The 21,784-nt window shown below is 40.0% G+C and overlaps 1 protein-coding gene across 1 annotated transcript in view; it reads right to left on the bottom strand.

Annotated features, from left to right (window-relative positions):
- Positions 1-553: 553 nt before the first annotated feature.
- The window catches only part of LOC126259823 (trypsin-7-like), a 126,441-nt gene continuing 105,210 nt past the window's right edge, over positions 554-21,784 (bottom strand). The window contains exon 4 of the mRNA XM_049956865.1: positions 554-930. Coding sequence (XP_049812822.1) covers positions 806-930 — 125 coding nt within the window. The 3' untranslated portion in view covers positions 554-805. The remainder of the gene's footprint in view (positions 931-21,784) is intronic.

Genomic DNA, 21,784 nt, shown 5'->3' on the forward strand with positions numbered 1-21,784 from the left:
GAGTTTTTCTTCATCTTCCCCTAAACATGTATTTTGAAATAATGTATCCTGAAAGTTTTATTCTTTGAATTGCTTTGAGGACAACACAAAATGTGTTGTTTCATTCATACATATTGATAACAGCGAACTTACTGATTATATAATCTTCACAGCAACCTCTTAAGACAGCTGTGAGATATTTCATAATGTGATTTCCCCAACACACTATTCATATGTATTGATTACTTGCTACCTGATTGTATTTTATTGGGAAATCTGTTGGGAAATAATGAGTTTCTATCACAGTAGTGACTGATGGTTGAAAATGACAACTCACTGTTACTGTCACTGAAAACAAAAACTGATAGTCCAGAAAATGCTGTTCTAATGGCATGAAGAATTGAATTAGTACAAAAACTGCTGCTGCGATGATTGTGTTATTTGAGTCCATTCCCATTTCAAAAAAGTGTGTGTACATGGTGGTGGGGAGAGGGTTGAGCTACAGTCATGTACATAAGATTATAAAGGCAGTAACATATATATAAAAATGCAAATTGTACATGTTTCACTCTTTGACAGTGCAGTTGAAAGACCACAAATCTGTATTTAAGGAGATGCTTCTGCTGCATTTCACTGTGTGGTCAGTTATATAGTCTTATGAACATCAATTTTGCACCTACAAAATCACAAAATGAACAAACAAATACTTAGATGTCACATTTAATATTGTAGGAGATTAATGTGATATTTAACGTAAAACGAAGATGTTGAACATCTTCCATTGCCAATCAAGAGAAATGTTGCTTTGCCATTATCTTGAATGGTGTTAATTTCTTGAACAGTAGTAAGCATCTCTTGTATTGCGGCGTATCCAGTTCAAGAATTCGGTCACTCTGCTGAAGACACCAGGCATGTTTGGTCGTGCACAACCAATACCCCATGATACTACACCTAGAAGAGAACAGAAACAAACAGCAGTTACAACTTATACAACCATATGTCCTCATGTTATAATTATTGACCACAGATACATTTTTTTTTTACTTTTTCAGTAAAACTACCACAATTTGCCATTAAGTTATTTATAATTCATTTATTTTGCACTATTGCAATTTTGGCTATAATCAAATGCAAAAGTGAAGTGAGCCATTAAATAACTGACAAGTCTGAATGACATGTCATCAAAAGAATATTACAACACATATGTGGTCATATAAACCAGATGTCACCTTATAAGATCTGAGTGTGAATTATAAACAGTTACTATAGCACAGCAGTCACACTTTTAACATACTGTGCTGTGCTAATGATGCCAGTACAGTGTGTCAGTGTATTAGCTGTCATTTTAGATTAGATTAAATTTACTTTCATTCCAATTGATCCGTAGTGAGGATATCCTCCAGGATGTAGAACATGTCAGAAAAACAATAATACATGACAAATATTTACAACTGAAACAAATAAGCTAATGTACCATCACAGGTCCCAAGTGGAATGATCATCATTTTTTTTGAACACTATATGAAAGAATCGTTTTAAAAACACTAATGCACTGAATTTAAAATAAAAAAGTTTTTATTTATTTATAAGGTAATAAACATGTAATAGAACTACTACAATACTTATTTACAATGAACACATTACTGCATTGAAATGGTGCAGAAGTTAGATTGTACTTACACACACACACACACACACACACACACACACACACACACACTTATTTACAATGAACACGTTACTGATATAAAGATGCTGTAACGTACCAAACGAAAGCATTGGTATGTTGATAGAGACAATAACAAACACAAACACACACACAAATTTCAAGCTTTTGCAACCCACGGTTGCTTCATCAGGAAAGAGGGAAGGAGAGGGAAAGACGAAAGGATGTGGGTTTTAAGGGAGTCGCAACCCATGGTTGCTTCATCAGGAAAGAGGGAAGGATAGGGAAAGACGAAAGGATATGGGTTTTAAGGGAGAGGGTAAGGAGCCATTCCAGTCCCGGGAGCGGAAAGACTTACCTTAGGGGGAAAAAGGGACAGGCATACACTCACTCACTCACACACACACACACACACACACACACACACACACACACACGTCCATCCGCACATATACAGACACAAGCAGACATATGTAAAGGCAAAGAGTTTGGGCAGAGATGTCAGTCGAGGCGGAAGTACAGAGGCAAAGATGTTGTTGAATGACAGGTGAGGTATGAGTGGCGGCAACTTGAAATTAGCGGAGGTTGAGGCCTGGTGGATAGCGGAAAGAGAGGATATATTGAAGGGCAAGTCCCCATCTCCGGAGTTCTGGTAGGTCCAGATAACCTGCACAGTGTAACACTGTGCCAAGATGTGCTGGCCGTGCACCAAGGCATGTTTAGCTACAGGGTGATCCTCATTACCAACAAACACTGTCTGCCTGTGTCCGTTCATGTGAATGGACAGTTTGTTGCTGGTTATTCCCACATAGAAAGCTTCACAGTGTAGGCAGGTCAGTTGGTAAATCACGTGGGTGCTTTCACACGTGGCTCTGCCTTTAGTCGTGTACATTTTCTGTGTTACAGGACTGGAGTAGGTGGTGGTGGAAGAGTGCATGGGACAGGTTTTACACTGGGGGCAGTTACAAGGGTAGGAGCCAGAGGGTAGGGAAGGTGGTTTGGGGATTTTATAGGGATGAACCAAGAGGTTACAGAGGTTAGGTGGACGGCGGAAAGACACTATTGGTGGAGTGGGGAGGATTTCATGAAGGATGGATCTCATTTCAGGGCAGGATTTGAGGAAGTATCCCTGCTGGAGAGCCACATTCTGAGTCTGATCCAGTCCCGGAAAGTTTCCTGACAGGCTACTTTCTGGGACGGGATCAGACTCTGAATGTGGCTCTCCAGCAGGGATATGACTTCCTCAAATCCTGACGGGATACTTTCCGGGACTGGATCAGACTCTGAATGTGGCTCTCCTGCTGGGGTAGTGAGGGTCAAGTTCATATTATGGAAGTTAATTGAAATGTGTGGTCTGAGGTATTCCACAGCAGCACAGTGTGTTAAAGTGTGCCTACTGTACATAATGTTGAAGGGTGCCCATATCTGGGGGGAGGAGGGGTCACAGCTCCCCCTATCCTAGCTCTCAGGGAAAGGAAAAAAAAATGTGTTGTAGCTAGGTGTTGTTCTTTCAGGAAAATGACTTAAAATTCAATATTATACAGATTTCTAGGATGGTTGGAACTGTAACTTTTCTATGACTACTTATAAGTTGCCATTCATCTGCCAAAATATTAAAAGTACTTTGTACCCCCCTCCCCCTACAAATTACTGTATGGGCACTCTTGATAATGTCAGTTGTAATAGCTGTTTATAATCACTCAGATTTTATGATGCGGTGACTGGTGTATGTGACCACATGTGTTGTAATATGTCATTCAGACTTGACAGATATTTAACGTCTTCTTTCAGCTTTGCACTTGTTAATGGATATAAAGCCCCAATTACAATAATGTGAAATAGAGAATGAATAAATAAATAACATACAGTCAAATGGTGCAATTTCATTCAAAATGTGGTATAAAATGAAATGAGTCCATACAGGTGGTGTAAATCTGATCACTTACTTATTTTTCAACATTTTGATATCTGAGAAAATTCATTTGCTATGCTCATGAAGTAAATGCATCCATACGAAAACTTCTGCAGGCATCAGATACTTCCAGTGCGTAATTAGTGGTGTAATATTTTTATTTGTGTATGAACATCTCAAGTACTAATGTTTCATTTTTTAGTTAATTTTTAATAACTCTTAGACACTATGAATCCATATTTACAAAATTGCATTTTTGTTGCATGAAATTGATCACGTGAGTGTACAAGAAGGTTCTAGGACCAACCTGGAAATCCAACTATGACCCAGAATTTCTTTAAATGCCATGAAGGCTGTCAAATCAGGAAAAGCAAAGCTTCAGAACAACATTAAATGACAATCTCAGGGACAGATACAAGTAAAAAATAAGTGACTAATCAGCATTATCTAACATATTGGAAAAAAAATCTGATTGAAGGAATATTGTGTTGTGTGAAATGGGGTTTCCTTTGAGGAATAATGATGTTAGAAAGATCATATAGGTATCTCTTAATCAAGCAGGGTGGAATGAAAATGATTTCATGACAGTGAATCTGGTTATGAGTAGTAAATGTCTTCTGAAAAGAAATAAGGAAATAACAATCAAAGTAAGTGAAAATATAAAGAAAGCAAGGGAAGCAGTTACTCGAGAAACAGTGAAAGTAATAGTGAAGTGAGATACAAGAGATCCTGAAAGGATTGTGGATAGTTCTGTGTCAAGTATCATTGTAATGATGTAGATGGTATAACCCACCAATGCTACATCTAGTTTATAGGGAAGAACTTCTCTTACTTCAACTTAAGGAGGTTGAAATGATGCAGGTCATAATAGGATTCAGAGTGGCTGGTTTGACCTAACAACATTTGAATAATGATTTATTCAGATTGTCTTGCCTTATATCCAGAACGTACAGAGTGCAATTTTGTGATTATAGGTTACAATGTCTCAAATCGTCTGCCATTTAACATGATTAAACTGTACCAGGAACATGGCACTGAATTTGTGCTCCCACCACCTAACTCTACTCATTTGTGTCAGCCTTTTAATGTGGCCTTTTTTAGCTCTCTAAAACTTTCCTGGAGAAATGTGCTAGGTGCCTGGAAACGAAAGAATAGAGCAGTGGTAGCAAAATACAAATTTCCAAGGTTGTTGAAAGTAGTCTTTGAAAAGATAGCTGTCACATATAAATCTAATGTTATATCTGGGTTCAGGAATCTTTCCTTCATGCCCCAATAGTCATTTCACAAATTTCTTAAGAAACAGGCACACATGACATTCATTCACTAGAAGGTTTTTGGACAGCAGTCTTCCAAATTCAATTGAAACAGGTGCACTAAATAGCTTAGTGCCAATGGCGTGGAATAATGTATTTCAAATTCAAATGAAGGAATGATCAAGCAGAAGGATTAAGATGGCCCAGAATTCAACAGAAGTGATTTTACCATAGTGAAATTTCCTGTGAGAAGGAGGTTCAGGTTTTTTATTGATAAAATTGATGACATCTCTAATGACATGAAATGACATTTCTGAGCAAAAAAATTGGTGATGGTAATGTTTACTTTGCCTTTCTGGTAACTGAAGATGCAGCTGAGGTAGAAACAGCTCAAATTATTAAAAAAGTTGTGCCAGGACACAGAAGATGAGGTAAATATATACACACACCAAAAAAAGTTTTGCGTCACCTTGGTTCTGAGAGTTCTGGAACCTGTACAGAAAATTGGAATAGAGATTAACATAAACTTCATTTCCGCCCTTTTCATTGCTCATGAAAACCACACATTGCATGTTGTAGCACCATACAGCGAGACCTTCAGAGGTGGTGTTCCAGATTGCTGTACACACTGGTACCTCTAATACCCAGTAGCAAGTCTTCTTGCATTGATGCATACCTGTATTCATCATGGCATACTATTCACAAGTTCATGAAGGCATTGTTGGTCCAGATTGTCCCACTCCACAATGGCAATTCGGCGTAGGTCACTCAGAGTGGTTGGTGGGTCACATCGTCCATAAACAGCCCTTTTGATTCTAACCCAGGCATGTTTGATAGGGTTCATGTGCAGAGAACATGCTGGCCATTTTAGTTGACCGATGTTGTTATCCTGAAGGAAGTCATTCACAATTTGTGCGTGATGGGGGCACGAATTGTCATCCATGAAGACAAATGCCTCACCAATATGCTACTGATATGGTTGCACCATCGGTTGGAGGATGGCATTCACGTATCGTGCCATTACAGCGCCTTCCATGACCACCAGCAGCGTACTTTGGCCCCACATAATGCCACCCCAAAACAGCAGGGAACCTCTGCCTTGCTGCACTTGCTGGACAGTGTGCTTAAGACGTTCAGCCTGATGGGGTTGCCTCCAAACACGTCTCCAACAATTGTCTGGTTGAAGGCATATGCGACACTCATTGGTGATGAAAACATGATGCCAATCCTGAGCAGTCCATTTGGCATGTTGTTGGATCCATCTGTACTGCTCTTCATGATGTCATGGTTGCAAAGATGGACCTTGCAATGGACGTCGGGATTGGAGTTGCACATTGGGAGTGAAGTTTCACATCATGCAGCCTATAGCACAAACTTTGAGTTGTAACACGACATCCTGTGGCTGCACAAAAAGCATTGTCAACATGGTGGTGCTGCTGTCAGGGTCCCTCCAAGCCATAATCCATAGGTAGCAGTCATCCACTGCAGCCTAAGTGAGGCATGTAATCAACAGTCTCTCTCTGTATCTCCTCCATGTCTGAACAACATCGCTTTAGTTTAGTCAGAGACGCCTGTTGAGAGCCCTTCCTGGTATAAAGTAACAATGCGGAAGCTATCAAACTGTGGTACTAACCGTCTAGGCATGGTTCAACTACAGACAACGGGAGCTGTGTACCTTCTTCCTGTTGGAATGACTGGATATGATCGGCTGTCGGTCCCCCTCCGTCTAATAGGCGCTGCTCATGCATGATTGTTTACATTTTTGGGCAGGTTTATTGACATCTCTGAACAGTCAAAGGGACTGTGTCTGTGATACAATATCCACAGTCTGATACAATATCCACAGTCAGCGTCTAACTTCAGGAGTTCTCGGAAATGGGGTGATGCAAAACTTATTTTGATGTGTGTATTTTAAGGAAGTTTGACTTCATTTTTCATACAAAATAATTTAGTGATTGGATTTACCCCACCTTGTGAGGTGAAATTGATCAACCATTAAATTAAAATAATAACTGCTGTTATAAATTAAAAATAAAGTAGTACATGAATATAACATCATCAAGGCTGTACAATTAACACTTCAAATATTGTACTGTGATATCACTACAGTGAGTGGATGATATTTAAAAAACTGCTATTTGAATTCAGCCCAGCTTATGGCACATTAGAACTGTGGTTCCCAATAAATGCAAATATCAGATACTAATTTATTGTATTTTTACAACTCATCTATCTCTCACTGAGGATGGATTGTGTTTTAACTATTCACACTTCTTTCCTCAATAATCCAAAAGAGCTGTATTTGTTGCCTACTACCATTGTGTCATAAATTAGTATGTTCTCTATACGAATATACATAAATTTATTTTAATAATCAGAGATACTACATGCATAATATGGTGCTGATTGCATAGTGTGTAAATAAATAAGAAGTGCTATTAACAGAAAAAAATTTCATTGAGTTATTTATTGTCTTTGGACATGCCACATCTATGATTGTGACTGCCATCTCACCCTTTACACTGAACCAGTCCTGTTTTATAATAATTAAAAATGACTTTGCTTTATTTTTTATGCTAACATTCTGTTCCTCATTATCCAAAAGAAAAATTGTTATGGATTGATAATACTAAAGCTACTAGCTGTCTCATGTAATGAATCCTCCCCTGAGTCATCATCCACTCGCAAACATAACACTTGGCATTTTCTAACTTACATCGTCCATTAATAAATTTTACTCTCACTCTTACGACATGCCTTCTATCTCATCTTATGCATGATTTATCCTCTCCTATCCACATTCCTAATGGGTATAAACTCCCTCAAGTTCTGTTATTTAAGTATCTGTTGGTTGGTTGTGTTGTTGTGGTCTTCAGTCCTGAGACTGGTTTGATGCAGCTCTCCATGTTACTCTATCCTGTGCAAGCTTCTTCATCTCCCAGTACCTACTGCAGCCTACATCCTTCTGAATCTGCTTAGTGTATTGATCTCTTGGTCTCCCTCTACGATTTTTACCCTCCACGCTGCCCTCCAATGCTAAATTTGTGATCCCTTGATGCCTTAAAACATGTCCTACCAACCGATCCCTTCTTCTAGTCAAGTTGTGCCACAAACTTCTCTTCTCCCCAATCCTATTCAATACCTCCTCATTAGTTACGTGATCTACCCACCTTATCTTCAGCATTCTTCTGTAGCACCACATTTCGAAAGCTTCTATTCTCTTCTTGTCCAAACTGGTTATCGTCCATGTTTCACTTCCATACATGGCTACACTCCATACAAATATTTTTAGAAACGACTTCCTGACACTTAAATCAATACTCGATGTTAACAAATTTCTCTTCTTCAGAAACGATTTCCTTGCCATTGCCAGTCTACATTTTATATCCTCTCTACTTCGACCATCATCAGTTATTTTACTCCCTAAATAGCAAAACTCCTTTACTACTTTAAGTGTCTCATTTCCTAATCTAATCCCCTCAGCATCACCCGATTTAATTTGACTACATTCCATTATCCTCGTTTTGCTTTTGTTGATATTCATCTTATATCCTCCTTTCAAGACACTGTCCATTCCGTTCAACTGCTCTTCCAAGTCCTTTGCTGTCTCTGACAGAATTACAATGTCATCGGCGAACCTCAAAGTTTTTACTTCTTCTCCATGAATTTTAATACCTACTCCGAATTTTTCTTTTGTTTCCTTTACTGCTTGCTCAATATACAGAATGAATAACATCGGGGAGAGGCTACAACCCTGTCTCACTCCTTTCCCAACCACTGCTTCCCTTTCATGTCCCTCGACTCTTATAACTGCCATCTGGTTTCTGTACAAATTGTAAATGGCCTTTCGCTCCCTGTATTTGACCCCTGCCACCTTCAGAATTTGAAAGAGAGTATTCCAGTTAACGTTGTCAAAAGCTTTCTCTAAGTCTACAAATGCTAGAAATGTAGGTTTGCCTTTTCTTAATCTTTCTTCTAAGATAAGTCGTAAGGTTAGTATTGCCTCTCGTGTTCCAACATTTCTACGGAATCCAAACTGATCTTCCCCGAGGTCCGCTTCTACCAGTTTTTCCATTCGTCTGTAAAGAATTCGCGTTAGTATTTTGCAGCTGTGACTTATTAAACTGATAGTTCGGTAATTTTCACATCTGTCAACACCTGCCTTCTTTGGGATTGGAATTATTATATTCTTCTTGAAGTCTGTGGGTATTTCGCCTGTCTCATACATCTTGCTCACCAGATGGTAGAGTTTTGTCATGACTGGCTCTCCCAAGGCCATCAGTAGTTCTAATGGGATGTTGTCTACTCCCGGGGCCTTGTTTTGACTCAGGTCTTTCAGTGCTCTGTCAAACTCTTCACGCAGTATCTTATCTCCCATTTCATCTTCATCTACATCCTCTTCCATTTCCATAATATTGTCCTCAAGTACATCACCCTTGTATAAACCCTCTATATACTCCTTCCACCTTTCTGCCTTCCCTTCTTTGCTTAGAACTGGGTTGCCATCTGAGCTCTTGATATTCATACAAGTGGTTCTCTTCTCTCCAAAGGTCTCTTTAATTTTCCTGTAGGCAGTATCTATCTTACCCCTAGTGAGACAAGCCTCTACATCCTTACATTTGTCCTCTAGCCATCCCTGCTTAGCCATTTTGCACTTCCTGTCGATCTCATTTTTGAGACGTTTGTATTCCCTTTTGCCTGCTTCATTTACTGCATTTTTGTATTTTCTCCTTTCATCAATTAAATTCAATATTTCTTCTGTTACCCAAGGATTTCTATTAGCCCTCGTCTTTTTACCTACTTGATCCTCTGCTGCCTTCACTACTTCATCCCTCAGAGCTACCCATTCTTCTTCTACTGTATTTCTTTCCCCCATTCCTGTCAATTGTTCCCTTATGCTCTCCCTGAAACTCTCTACAACCTCTGGTTCTTTCAGTTTATCCAGGTCCCATCTCCTTAAATTCCCACCTTTTTGCAGTTTCTTCAGTTTCAATCTGCAGTTCATAACCAATAGATTGTGGTCAGAATCCACATCTGCCCCTGGAAATGTCTTACAATTTAAAACCTGGTTCCTAAATCTCTGTCTTACCATTATATAATCTATCTGATACCTATTAGTATCTCCAGGATTCTTCCAGGTATACAACCTTCTTTTATGATTCTTGAACCAAGTGTTAGCTATGATTAAGTTATGCTGTGTGCAAAATTCTACAAGGCGGCTTCCTCTTTCATTTCTTAGCCGCAATCCATATTCACCTACTACGTTTCTTTCTCTCCATTTTCCTACTGACGAATTCCAGTCACCCATGACTATTAAATTTTCGTCTCCCTTCACTACCTGAATAATTTCTTTTATCTCGTCATACATTTCATCAATTTCTTCATCATCTGCAGAGCTAGTTGGCATATAAACTTGTACTACTGTAGTAGGCATGGGCTTTGTGTCTATCTTGGCCACAATAATGCGTTCACTATGCTGTTTGTAGTAGCTAACCCGCACTCCTATTTTTTTATTCATTATTAAACCTACTCCTGCATTACCTCTATTTGATTTTGTATTTATAACCCTGTAATCACCTGACCCAAAGTCTTGTTCCTCCTGCCACCGAACTTCACTAATTCCCACTATATCTAACTTTAACCTATCCATTTCCCTTTTTAAATTTTCTAACCTACCTGCCCGATTAAGGGATCTGACATTCCACGCTCCGATCCGTAGATTGCCAGTTTTCTTTCTCCTGATAACGACGTCCTCTTGAGTAGTCCCCGCCCGGAGATCCGAATGGGGGACTATTTTACCTCCGGAATATTTTACCCAAGAGGACGCCATCATCATTTAATCATACAGTAAAGCTGCATGTAAAGCTGCATGTCCTCGGGAAAAATTACGGCTGTAGTTTCCCCTTGCTTTCAGCCGTTCGCAGTACCAGCACAGCAAGGCCGTTTTGGTTAATGTTACAAGGCCAGATCAGTCAATCATCCAGACTGTTGCCCCTGCAACTACTGAAAAGGCTGCTTCCCCTCTTCAGGAACAACATGTTTGTCTGGCCTCTCAACAGATACCCCTCCGTTGTGGTTGCACCTACGGTACGGCCATCTGTATCGCTGAGGCACGCAAGCCTCCCCACCAACGGCAAGGTCCATGGTTCATGGGGGAAGTGGTTGGTTGTAAGGGGATTAAAAGACAAAACTGTGAGAACATCAATCACTTATTCAGGAAACAAGTGTCCAGGAAATAGTGTTACTAACTATGCTGTTTGTAAAATAGTAGGACAGAGTAATCCAGAACACTGAAAATGCTAAGAATTAAAACAAATTTCAAGAAATGTAAAAAGAGGTACAAGATTGGGCCAGCATGTAAGCCACATGCAGGTGGAAGGTCCCTTGGAGCTCATCTACTAGCAAGAAACACCCCTCCAAATGTCTGACCTACTGCTGATGCAAGATGCAAGTGACACAAAAATCTAATAACTAATGCCCTGCTAAGTGGATGAATACGTAAATACTGAGAAACATAGGGAAAACAGACAATGCTAACAAGTATTAACTCCTGAAAGTGCACACCTATGTATAAAGTGCCCCAACCACAAATAAAATTGTTTTGGATCATTCCACTGTTGTTTTACAACTGTGAGCCCATACCTATTTCTTCATTATTGCTTCAGTTAACACAGTAATAAGTTGTGTTCTCATACGTTCAAGTGAGCAGCACAAAAAAAAAAAAAAAAAAAAGAAAAAAAAGATAGGTGAGAAGAACTTTAGGACACATGCAAGAAAATGAGCCATGTTACAAGCTAGCAGCACAGTCCTACAGTGAGGCAGTTTTCTATGAGATACTTATTAGTCAAAGAAGCACTTGGCTGGGATCTGATGCAACTGCACTCTTTAATGCTTGGAGTGGGTTATTACTGTGTGGTAACACCTGTCTGTGGCAACAGAGTGATTTAATGAAAGTCTATCTCGTCATTGTTTAATTAAACAGTCCTTTACCTTATATTATGTAAGTTTATTGCATCACTGTTTAATTAAACTAAGATTAAACTGTGATTTACTCATACTTGTTAACCTTGGTAAGTTAAAGACCACTATTCTTTATGCGTGTACAAAGTACGGTGTGCATACACTTGTGTTATGAAAAATGGTGTACCCACTCAAGAGTTAAAAGAAATATCAGAATATGTAAAAAGAGGTACAATATCAGGCCAACATGTATGTCAGAGATAGGTGGGAGCCACTTGCAAATCATCTGCAGTGAGAGGCATGTACCCCCTTCGTCCCCCCTGACTGCTAGCTGACATGGTATACATGTAAACCAATGATATAATTAAAACTATCTTCTAAGCATACAAAGGGGAAGTCATCCCACAGTAGAGGGAATAGATAGCTAAGAGCGTACCAGGAAAATACATGATGGATAATAAAGCAAGAGCAGGAAAATACACGACAGATAATAAAGCAAAGTAAAAGGAAATGACCTGGCTGCCAAGTGAGGCAGGCACAGTTGAAGGTCCCCAGACTCAGCATTTTATAGGAAGCACTCCCTCCACACTGACCCACTCCCAACCTGAGTATGGTTGTACTGTTGAAGTTGGGGAAAAAGCGACTCTTTTGCAGCAAAAGCCAGTTGTACAAACTTGAGATAACTGTTAGCTAACTTCTATTCTCTAAATGGCGTGGGGAAAGTGCTGAACTTGAGTATAACTAGAGTATAAATTCTTGACAAGTTATCTAATGATTTCTGCTGTCACATAGGGTGAAACAGATTATTTGGAGATGAAAAAGAATAAGAAAGTGAGACATTGGGTCAGTTATTTTGAAGAATACCATTACTACGTTGGTAATCTAGCACCTCAATTCACCTTTTCCATAATCATTTGTGCAGCCGTGGACTGTTGTCGTGGTCTTCAGTCCAGAGACTAGTTTGATGCAGCTCTCCATGCTACTCTATCCTGTGCAAGCTTCTTCATCTCCCAGTACCTACTGCAATCTACATCCTTCTGAATCTGTTTAGTGTATTCATCTCTTGGTCTCCCTCTACGATCTTTACCCTCAGCACTGCCCTCCAATACTAAATTGGTGATCCCTCGATGCCTCAGAATATGTCCTACCAACCGAACCCTCCTTCTTGTCAAATTGTGCCACAAATGTCTCTTCTCCCCAGTTCTAGTCAATACCTCCTCATTAGTTATGTGATCTACCCATCTAATCTTCACCATTCTTCTGTAGCACCACATTTCAAAAGCTTCTGTTCTCTTTTTGTCTAAACTATTTATCGTCCATCTTTCACTTCCATACATGGTTACACTCCACACAAATACTTTCAGAAAAGACTTCCTGACACTTAAATCTATACTCAATGTTAACAAATTTCTGTTCTTCAGAAACTCTTTCCTTGCCATTGCCAGTCTACGTTTTATATCTTCTCTACTTCGACCATCATCAGTTATTTTGATCCCCAAATAGCAAAACTCCTTTACTACTTTAAGTGTCTCATTTCCTAATCTAATTCCCTCAGAATCACCCGACTTAATTCGACTACATTCCATTATCCTCGTTTTGCTTTTGTTGATGTTCATCTTATATCCTCCTTTCAAAACACTGTCCATTCCGTTCAACTGCTCTTCCAAGTCCTTTGCTGTGTCTGATAGAATTACAATGTCATCGGCGAACCTCAAAGTTTTTATTTCTTCTCCATGGATTTTAATAGCTACTCCGAATTTTTCTTTTGTTTCCTTTACTGCTTGCTCAATATACAGATTGAATAACATCAGGGAGAGGCTACAACCCTGTCTCACTCCCTTCCCAACCACTGCTTCCCTTTCATACCCCTTGACTCTTATAACTGCCATCTGGTTTCTGTACAAATTGTAAATAGCCTTTCGCTCCCTGTATTTTACCCCTGCCACCTTCAGAATTTGAAAGAGAGTATCCCAGTCAACATTGTCAAAAGCTTTCTCTAAGTCTACAAATGCTAGAAACATAGGTTTGCCTTTCCTTAATCTATTTCCTAAGATAAGTCGTAGGGTCAGTATTGCCTCACGTGTTCCAACATTTCTACGGAATCAAAACTGATCTTCCCCGAGGTCGGCTTCTACCAGTTTTTCCATTCGTCTGTAAATTTGTGTTAGTATTTTGCAGCCGTGTCTTATTAAACTCATAGTTTGGTAATTTTCACATCTGTCAACTCCTGCTTTCTTTGGGATTGGAATTATTATATTCTTCTTGAAGTCTGAGGGTATCTCACCTGTCTCATACATCTTGCTCACCAGATGGTAGAGTTTTGGCAGGGCGGGCTCTCCCAAGGCTATCAGTAATTCTAATGGAATGTTGTCTACTCCCGGGGCCTTGTTACGACTTAGGTCTTTCAGTGCTCTGTCAAACTCTTGGCGCAGTATCGTATCTCCTATTTCATCTTCATCTACATCTTCTTCCATTTCCATAGCATTGTCCTCGAGAACATCACCCTTGTATAGACCCACTATATGCTCCTTCCACCTTTCTGCTTTCCCTTATTTGCTTGGAACTGGGTTTCCATGTGAGCTCTTGATATTCATGCAAGTGGTTCTCTTTTCTCCAAAGGTCTCTTTAATTTTCCTGTAGGCAGTATCTATCTTACCCCTAGTGTTATACATCTCTACATCCTTACATTTGTCCTCTAGCCATCCCTGCTTAGCCATTTTGCACTTCCTGTCGATCTCATTTTTGAGATCTAGAATGAGATTTTCACTCTGCAGTGGAGTGTGCGCTGATATGAAACTTATTGGCGGATTAAAACTGTGTGGCGGACTGAGACTCGAACTCGGGACCTTTGCCTTTCGTGGGCAAGTGCTCTACTAACTGAGCTACCCAAGCACGACTCACGCCCCGTCCTCACAGCTTTACTTCTGCCAGTACATTGTCTCCTACCTTCCCGAGTTCAAGTCTCGGTCCGGCACACAGTTTTAATCTGCCTGGAAGTTTCATTTTTGAGATGTTTGTATTCCTTTTTGCCTGCTTCATTTACTGCATTTTTGTATTTTCTCCTTTCATCAATTAAATTCAGTATCTCTTCTGTTACCCAAGGATTTCTATTAGCCCTCGTCTTTTTACCTACTTGATCCTCTTCTGCCTTCACTATTTCATCTCTCAAAGCTACCCATTCTTCTTCTACTGTATTTATTTCCCCTAGTCTTGTCAATAGTTCCCTAAAGCTCTCCCTGAAACACTCTACAACCTCTGGTTCTGTCAGCTTATCCAGGTCCTATCTCCTTAAATTCCCACCTTTTTTCAGTTTCTTCAGTTTTAATCTACAGTTCATAACCAATAGATTGAGGTCAGAGTCCACATCTGCCCCTGGTAATGTCTTACAATTTAAAACCTGGTTCCTAAATTTCTGTCTTACCATTATATAATCTATCTGAAACCTTTCAGTATCTCCAGGCTTCTTCCATGCATACACTTCTTTTATGATTCTTGAACCAAGTGTTAGCTATGATTAAGTTATGCTCTGTGCAAAATTCTACCAGGCGGCTTCCTCTTTCATTCCTTACCCCCATTCCATATTCACCTACTACGTTTCCTTCTCTTCCTTTTCCTACTATTGAATTCCAGTCACCCATGACTACTAAATTTTCATCTCCCTTCACTATCCGAATAATTTCTTTTATCTCATCATACATTTCATCAATCTCTTCGTCATCTGCGGAGCTAGTCAGCATATAAACTTGTACTACTCTGTGGTATGTGTGGGCTTCATATCTATCTTGGCCACAATAATGCATTCACTATGCTGTTTGTAGTAGCTTATGTGCATTCCTATTTTTTATTCATTATTAAACCTACTCCTGCATTACTCCTGTTTGATTTTGTATTTATAACCCTGTATTCACCTGACCAGAAGTCTTGTTCCACCTGCCACCAAATTCACTAATTCCCACTATATCTAACTTTAACCTGTCCATTTCCCTTTTTGAATTTTCTAACCTACCTGCCCGATTAAGGGATCTGACATTCCACGCTCCGACCCTTAGAACGCCAGTTTTCTTTCTCCTTATAACAACATCCTACGTAGTAATCGCTGCCCAGAGGTCCGAATGGGGGACTATGTTACCTCCAGAATATTTTACCCAAGAGGACGCCATTGTCATTTAACCATACAGTAAAGCTGCATGCCCTCGAGAAAAATTACGACTGTAGTTTCCCCTTGCTTTCAGCCGTTCGCAGTACCAGCACATCAAGGCCGTTTTGGTTAGTGGACTATCTCAGTGTAATTGATAATTAATTGAAACCCTCAGCTGCCGACAGGTGTTGTTAACATACCTCGATGGGGACAGCTGAAAATGGTGTCCCGACCGTGACTCGAACCTGGGATCTCCTGCTTACATGGCAGACACTCTATCCACCTTTATCGGTGTGAATGTGCACAGGTTGCCTGAACTCTTACGGGAATCTTCACCTTAGTGGGTATCAGTAATGAGTGGATGGGCAAAGTATCTATTAGGAACATTACGTATGTAGATTGTGGACAGTTGGGAATGTGGGTCTCACGGGAAACGTGCAATGGATAAGGCCCTGCAGTCACGCTCTTCATCTTTGTCCTCGAAGACTCAGATGGATAGAGCATTTGCCATATAAGCAGGAGATCCTGGGTTCGAGTCCCGGTGGGGCACACATTTTCAGCTGTCCCCATCGAGGTATGTCAACAACACCCATCAGCAGCTGAAGATTTCAATTAATTATCATTTATTCTAGAGAAGCTGCACACTCATCAATGGTATCTGTTCTTTCGAGAACAGTTGCTGTCTTCATATATAGTTAAATGGCTGCCCGGCCATTGACCTTTGTCTGTGCAAATGTGCACAGGTTCCCCAAACTCTTATGGAAATCGTCACCTTAATGGGCACTAGTAATGAGTGAATGGGCAAAGTATCTATTAGGAACATTACATATGTAGATTGTGGACAGTTGGGAATGTGGGTCTCACGGGAAACATGCAAGGGATAAGGCCCTGCAGTCACGCTATTCATCTTTGTCCTTGGTGACTCAGATGGATAGAGCATTTGCCATATAAGCAGGAGATCCCATGTTCGAGTCCCAGTCGGGGCACACATTTTCAGCTGTCCCCATCGAGGTATGTCAACAACACCTGTCGGCAGCTAAGGGTTTCAATTAATTATCATTTATTCTAGAGAAACTGCATGGTCATCAGTGATATCTGTTCTTTCGAGAACAGTTACTATCTTCATATATGTCAGTGTTGTTGATCCTTTGTCGCACTATGTATATGATGTGTGCATAAGGTATTATGAATGATGAAATTGTTATTTATCCGTACCATCATAAACTCCAGCACGTTCTAACATGTCTATGATGATAAATCTGTGCAATGAACTTTTGTTGTGCTGGAAGGAAGATAAATTACTGAATAATAATATTGGGTTGTGCAGCCACATTACCTGTGACATTTGTTATGGTTTAGTGTTTCATGACACTCATCAGTGGTTGAATTCTTTTTTTGGAAGAAATAAGTTATATAATTTAATACCTGTGAATTTGTGTTTCGGGTACTGGCTTCAGATTTATGTTTGATGAAGACCATTACTCCAGAGGTGGATAAACTTAAGAGCAAGTATGATTACAGTGCACAGAAGTTTGGAATGAAATTAATTCTAATGCATGAGAAACTGTGTGAATAAGCCATGGAAGCAAGAGCTGCTACAAATACAGAGAACAGTACAGATGTGTGGACAATTATCCTTTTGCATGTGGATAAATCTGTGTACACAAGCATGGAAAACACAACAAAGCAAAAAGGGACTTCAGGTGTCCTGGAAAACCTGCTTGCTGATGAGAATATAGGTAGGTGGGTGAATGACTGGGATTTTCTGTTGGATGATACATTATTCAAATTAGAAGAAAATGTTCAGAATTATGTAACTCGTATTCTAGCTATAGCCAATAAATTACAGAACATGCGCCAACCAGTTGATGATGGACAGATTGTACTCGTTATACTGATAGGTTTACCAAAAGTTTGTCTGCCTTTCTGGGTGGGTATATAGTTCAGCACAAAAAATCTCTTGGGTGGTGGGAACGTTTCATCCATTCAAGTCACCAGGTCAAGACATATCTTTCCAGCTCTACTGCAACAAGCAGGAGAAGATTCATTGCTCTGTCAGTCTGTCCCCCGTCTTTCATTTAAAGACATTAGAAAAACTGAATGATGTACACATTAGGGAGAAGAGATTAATTGAGGTTCCACTACTTGTAAACCAACATGCATCACAACCTGGTAAATCATGTAGAACAGCACTTCACTAACATGGTCTCATTTAAAGTAAGTGGCACATGGCACACCTGGTGTGCCTATGATGGGAAACCACAGCAGGGGGGGGGGGGGGGAAGTGAGGGCTTTAGGGAACGTCATCAATGTACCAATGAGCACACTGATTACAAAGTGAATGACATCCTCAAACAGTTCGGAAGTAGCTTGTAGCACTTTGAAAGTCTTAGCAATAGCCAAAACCTCCTCAACTGTTGGATCTTCTAAACACAACACCTCCTGACAAACCTCTCTATCTGGGGCAGAACCAACAACATCACAAATCAGAGAGTCAACATAGGAGTGTTGACAGTGAGTACACACAAATTTATGCTTCCTGTTGAGCCCACAGAGGCTGGCTACCCAAGCTTGACGGGACTGACTTGGTTTCTTTTGCCCCCGGTGGAACTCCAACCAAAAGATAATAATCACTAAGCAAGTCACACATGACAGAAAATGACATTGCTGATGGGTCTTTCAATGACACAATTTTTCAAAGCAAATTAAACATTTCAGGCAAAATCCATAGCAACAAAAAAGCTTTTTGAAATGATGGATCCTCTACCTGAAATGCTGCTGCAGATGTCACACATATCTGTCCCAATATTCCTCCACTTCTTGGGTTGGCATGTAGGCAGCAAATTTGTAAATGATCAATGAAACAAGTCCCAACTGCTGCCGGTTTTGCCCAAGCGGTTGCTGCTATTGTTGTAGCAATAGAACCAATGCCGCATCCATTCCACTCATGAAAGACACACACAGAATGAACTACCTTATTGGCAAACTTGCTGTATCTGTATTCTTTATTCACAACTACTACACACACACAAATTTTGTTGGCTGACAAGTGCACACCAAATAATGACAAGGTTAGAGAAACATTAACACAAATATTAACAATCCAAGTACAGAATTTTATCACTGGCAATTGAATCTACACCAGCACAGAGCTGATCTGACTCGAGAACATTTACGCATGGCAGAGAAGATGCAGGTGGATGAGGCACCTCTACCAATGGCTTGACATAATCATATTTGCTGCATGAGGCACTGGCTGTGGGCAATGGTGGCATGCTTGCTTTGCCCAGCTGCTGCTAGGACCAGTTATAAATGCTGCAGAAGAGCCGCCTCAAATACAACCTTCAAATCCATTGTTAGAGCTGCAGAAGAGCACCATGTTATGCAGGTGGATTAATACCATGCTAAGTAGAAGATAGGTAGAAGCCACACAATGAACAAGAAAAAGGTGATAAATATCACCAGGAGGTATCCACAAGGAGGGGCTTTGTCCCCGCTACTATAGACCCAAGTGGTGAATGAATTCATTGAAGAGTTAGACACTGGAGGCTATTTTTGCTGAGGATACACATGTGATTTGGCGATAGTAATACTTGGAAAACTTGCCAGTATGTTTAGAACAAGGGCAGAATGTGCACTGTGCATTGTGAAAACTGGTGTTGAAAACAGCATCTAAGAGTCAGCCCCAAGAAGACTTGTAGTACCATTTATAAGAAAGCATACCTGTATGTACTGTAATCTTAAGTTTTTGGACAAAAGTCTACCTTTAGAGGGGGTAGTGAAGCGTATAGGGGTTACCCCTGGGTGGGAAATTATCATGCACCCCTCACATAAAGAATATGTGTTACAAGGCAAAAGGTACTCTTATGAGTACCAAAAGAGCCTTTGGAAAAAAACTGGTGTCTAGGTCCCAAGAGCATGTACTGGATATAAAGCACCATAATAATACCTAAGGTAATTTATGGGGTTATAATATGGTGGAACAAAGTAGGACAGAAGGTGGTTACTAAGGAGCTTGGCAAGGTGCAGAGACTGGCTTGCTTTGCTGTAACAGGCAGAATTAGCAGCACAGTCACTGCTTGGATGGAGACCAAGCTGGACATGCCACCATTACACCTGTGGTTAAAATGGAGGCAGTGGCAGGGCCATAAAGGCTAAAAACTGGAAATAACTGAATACCCTTAGTATATCCTGAATCCCACACTGATACAGGCAATGTGGTAAATATAAGAATGATCAGGGAGTTGTCGGCTGCTCCAATAAACCTTTCAATGGCAACAATTGGAAGAAGGAAGCAGTGGAAGAATGAACCATGACACCATTCAGAAGTCATAATTTGGTTTATTGGTAGGTTTAAAACAGATGGAGGTGCTGGGGCTGGAGTATAAAGGGTAGAGCCTAGACTAGGGAGAGCAGTCTCTCTGGGAAAATTGGCCACATTGTTTCAGGTGAAAATATTCAATATCAGAGTGTGTGCAGTGCAGAATATGGCAAGGCATGGATCATAGTACCGGCATTTATTCGGACAGCCAAGCAGCTCTGAAATATCTATCCCAGCCCTTGCAAAGAGATTGAAGTTCATTGCAGAATGTCATGAAGCTCTTGGGAGACTAGGGTGAAGCAATAGGATAAATTTGCCTTAGGTCCCCAGTCACTCAGGAATTAGTGGCAATGAACAAGCAGAGAGACTGGTGGGGACAGGCACGATGGCTCCCTTTATTGGACCAAAACCTGTACTAACCACCACTAGGGTGATGGTAAAATCAAAATTATGTAACTGAATCAGAAGGCAGCACAGAATATTGGCTATGATCCAAAGACAAAAACATTGCAAGCTAATAATGCTGAAGCCATGTTTCAAGAGAAGTTCTGTAATCCTGAATTTGAACAGCAAACAGATCAAAGGTATAGTTTAAAGGACATTGTGTGTGAAACTGTAAATTTTGTTGCTCACATGACTCTATCTTTTCATAAATAAAGTATGTGACCTTGAGGAAAAAAGTACATGTTGATCTTGCCAAACCCAAGAAGCGATGCTTGGTGTTTAGCTCTCAGAGGCACTCTGGGATGCTCTCTGTGTGAGGCACTCCTGTGCATCTTTATGAGTTGCAGCTCATTTGCATGAATGCAACTAAGAGATGTATGGCATAGCATGTTTGTTTGGGTTACCTGTGTAGATTCTTGCCCTTAGAGGCATATTAGCACAGGTAAATATGGCTTCACTTCAAGTTACTGTGAACAGTTCAGTGATATGGTCATTCTCGCCAGAACTGACAGCAAACCAACAAAAACAAACAAATGTTGCAAGCAGAAGTTGAAGAGATAGAGAAAGTATATGAGGATACTGAATGGGTAATTCAATAAATAAAGGGAGATGAAAATCTAATAGTCATTGGAATGCAGCTGTAGGGGAAGGGAAGAAGTACAAATGAGAGAGGGGAAAGAATAATTGAGTATTGCAATAAATTCCAGCTAATAAGAGTGAATACAGTGTCCAGGAATCACAAGAGGAGGACGTATACTTGGAAAAGGCCAGGAGATGCAGCAATATTATAGTTAGTTTACATCATGGTCAGGCAGAGATTCTGAAATCAGATGTTGGACTGTAAGGCATGCCCAGGAGCAAATATATGTGAAATGTGATTTAATAATCTCATTACATACATTGTACAGATCATTAGGTCTGCTGTACAGGAGACACATCAACTTTGAAAAGAATATAACAACTTACAAAAGACCTTTTACATTGTTTTCATAAAGTTGTTCATTATAGATTGATATGCAAGTGCATCCAATAAAAATACATGTAACACTACAGTATTTCTTATATATTAACAGTTTATAGATTAATACTCGACATCTGTCTGTTGTTCAAA

Source organism: Schistocerca nitens, chromosome 5, assembly GCF_023898315.1.
Source record: "Schistocerca nitens isolate TAMUIC-IGC-003100 chromosome 5, iqSchNite1.1, whole genome shotgun sequence".
NCBI lineage: Eukaryota > Metazoa > Arthropoda > Insecta > Orthoptera > Acrididae > Schistocerca > Schistocerca nitens.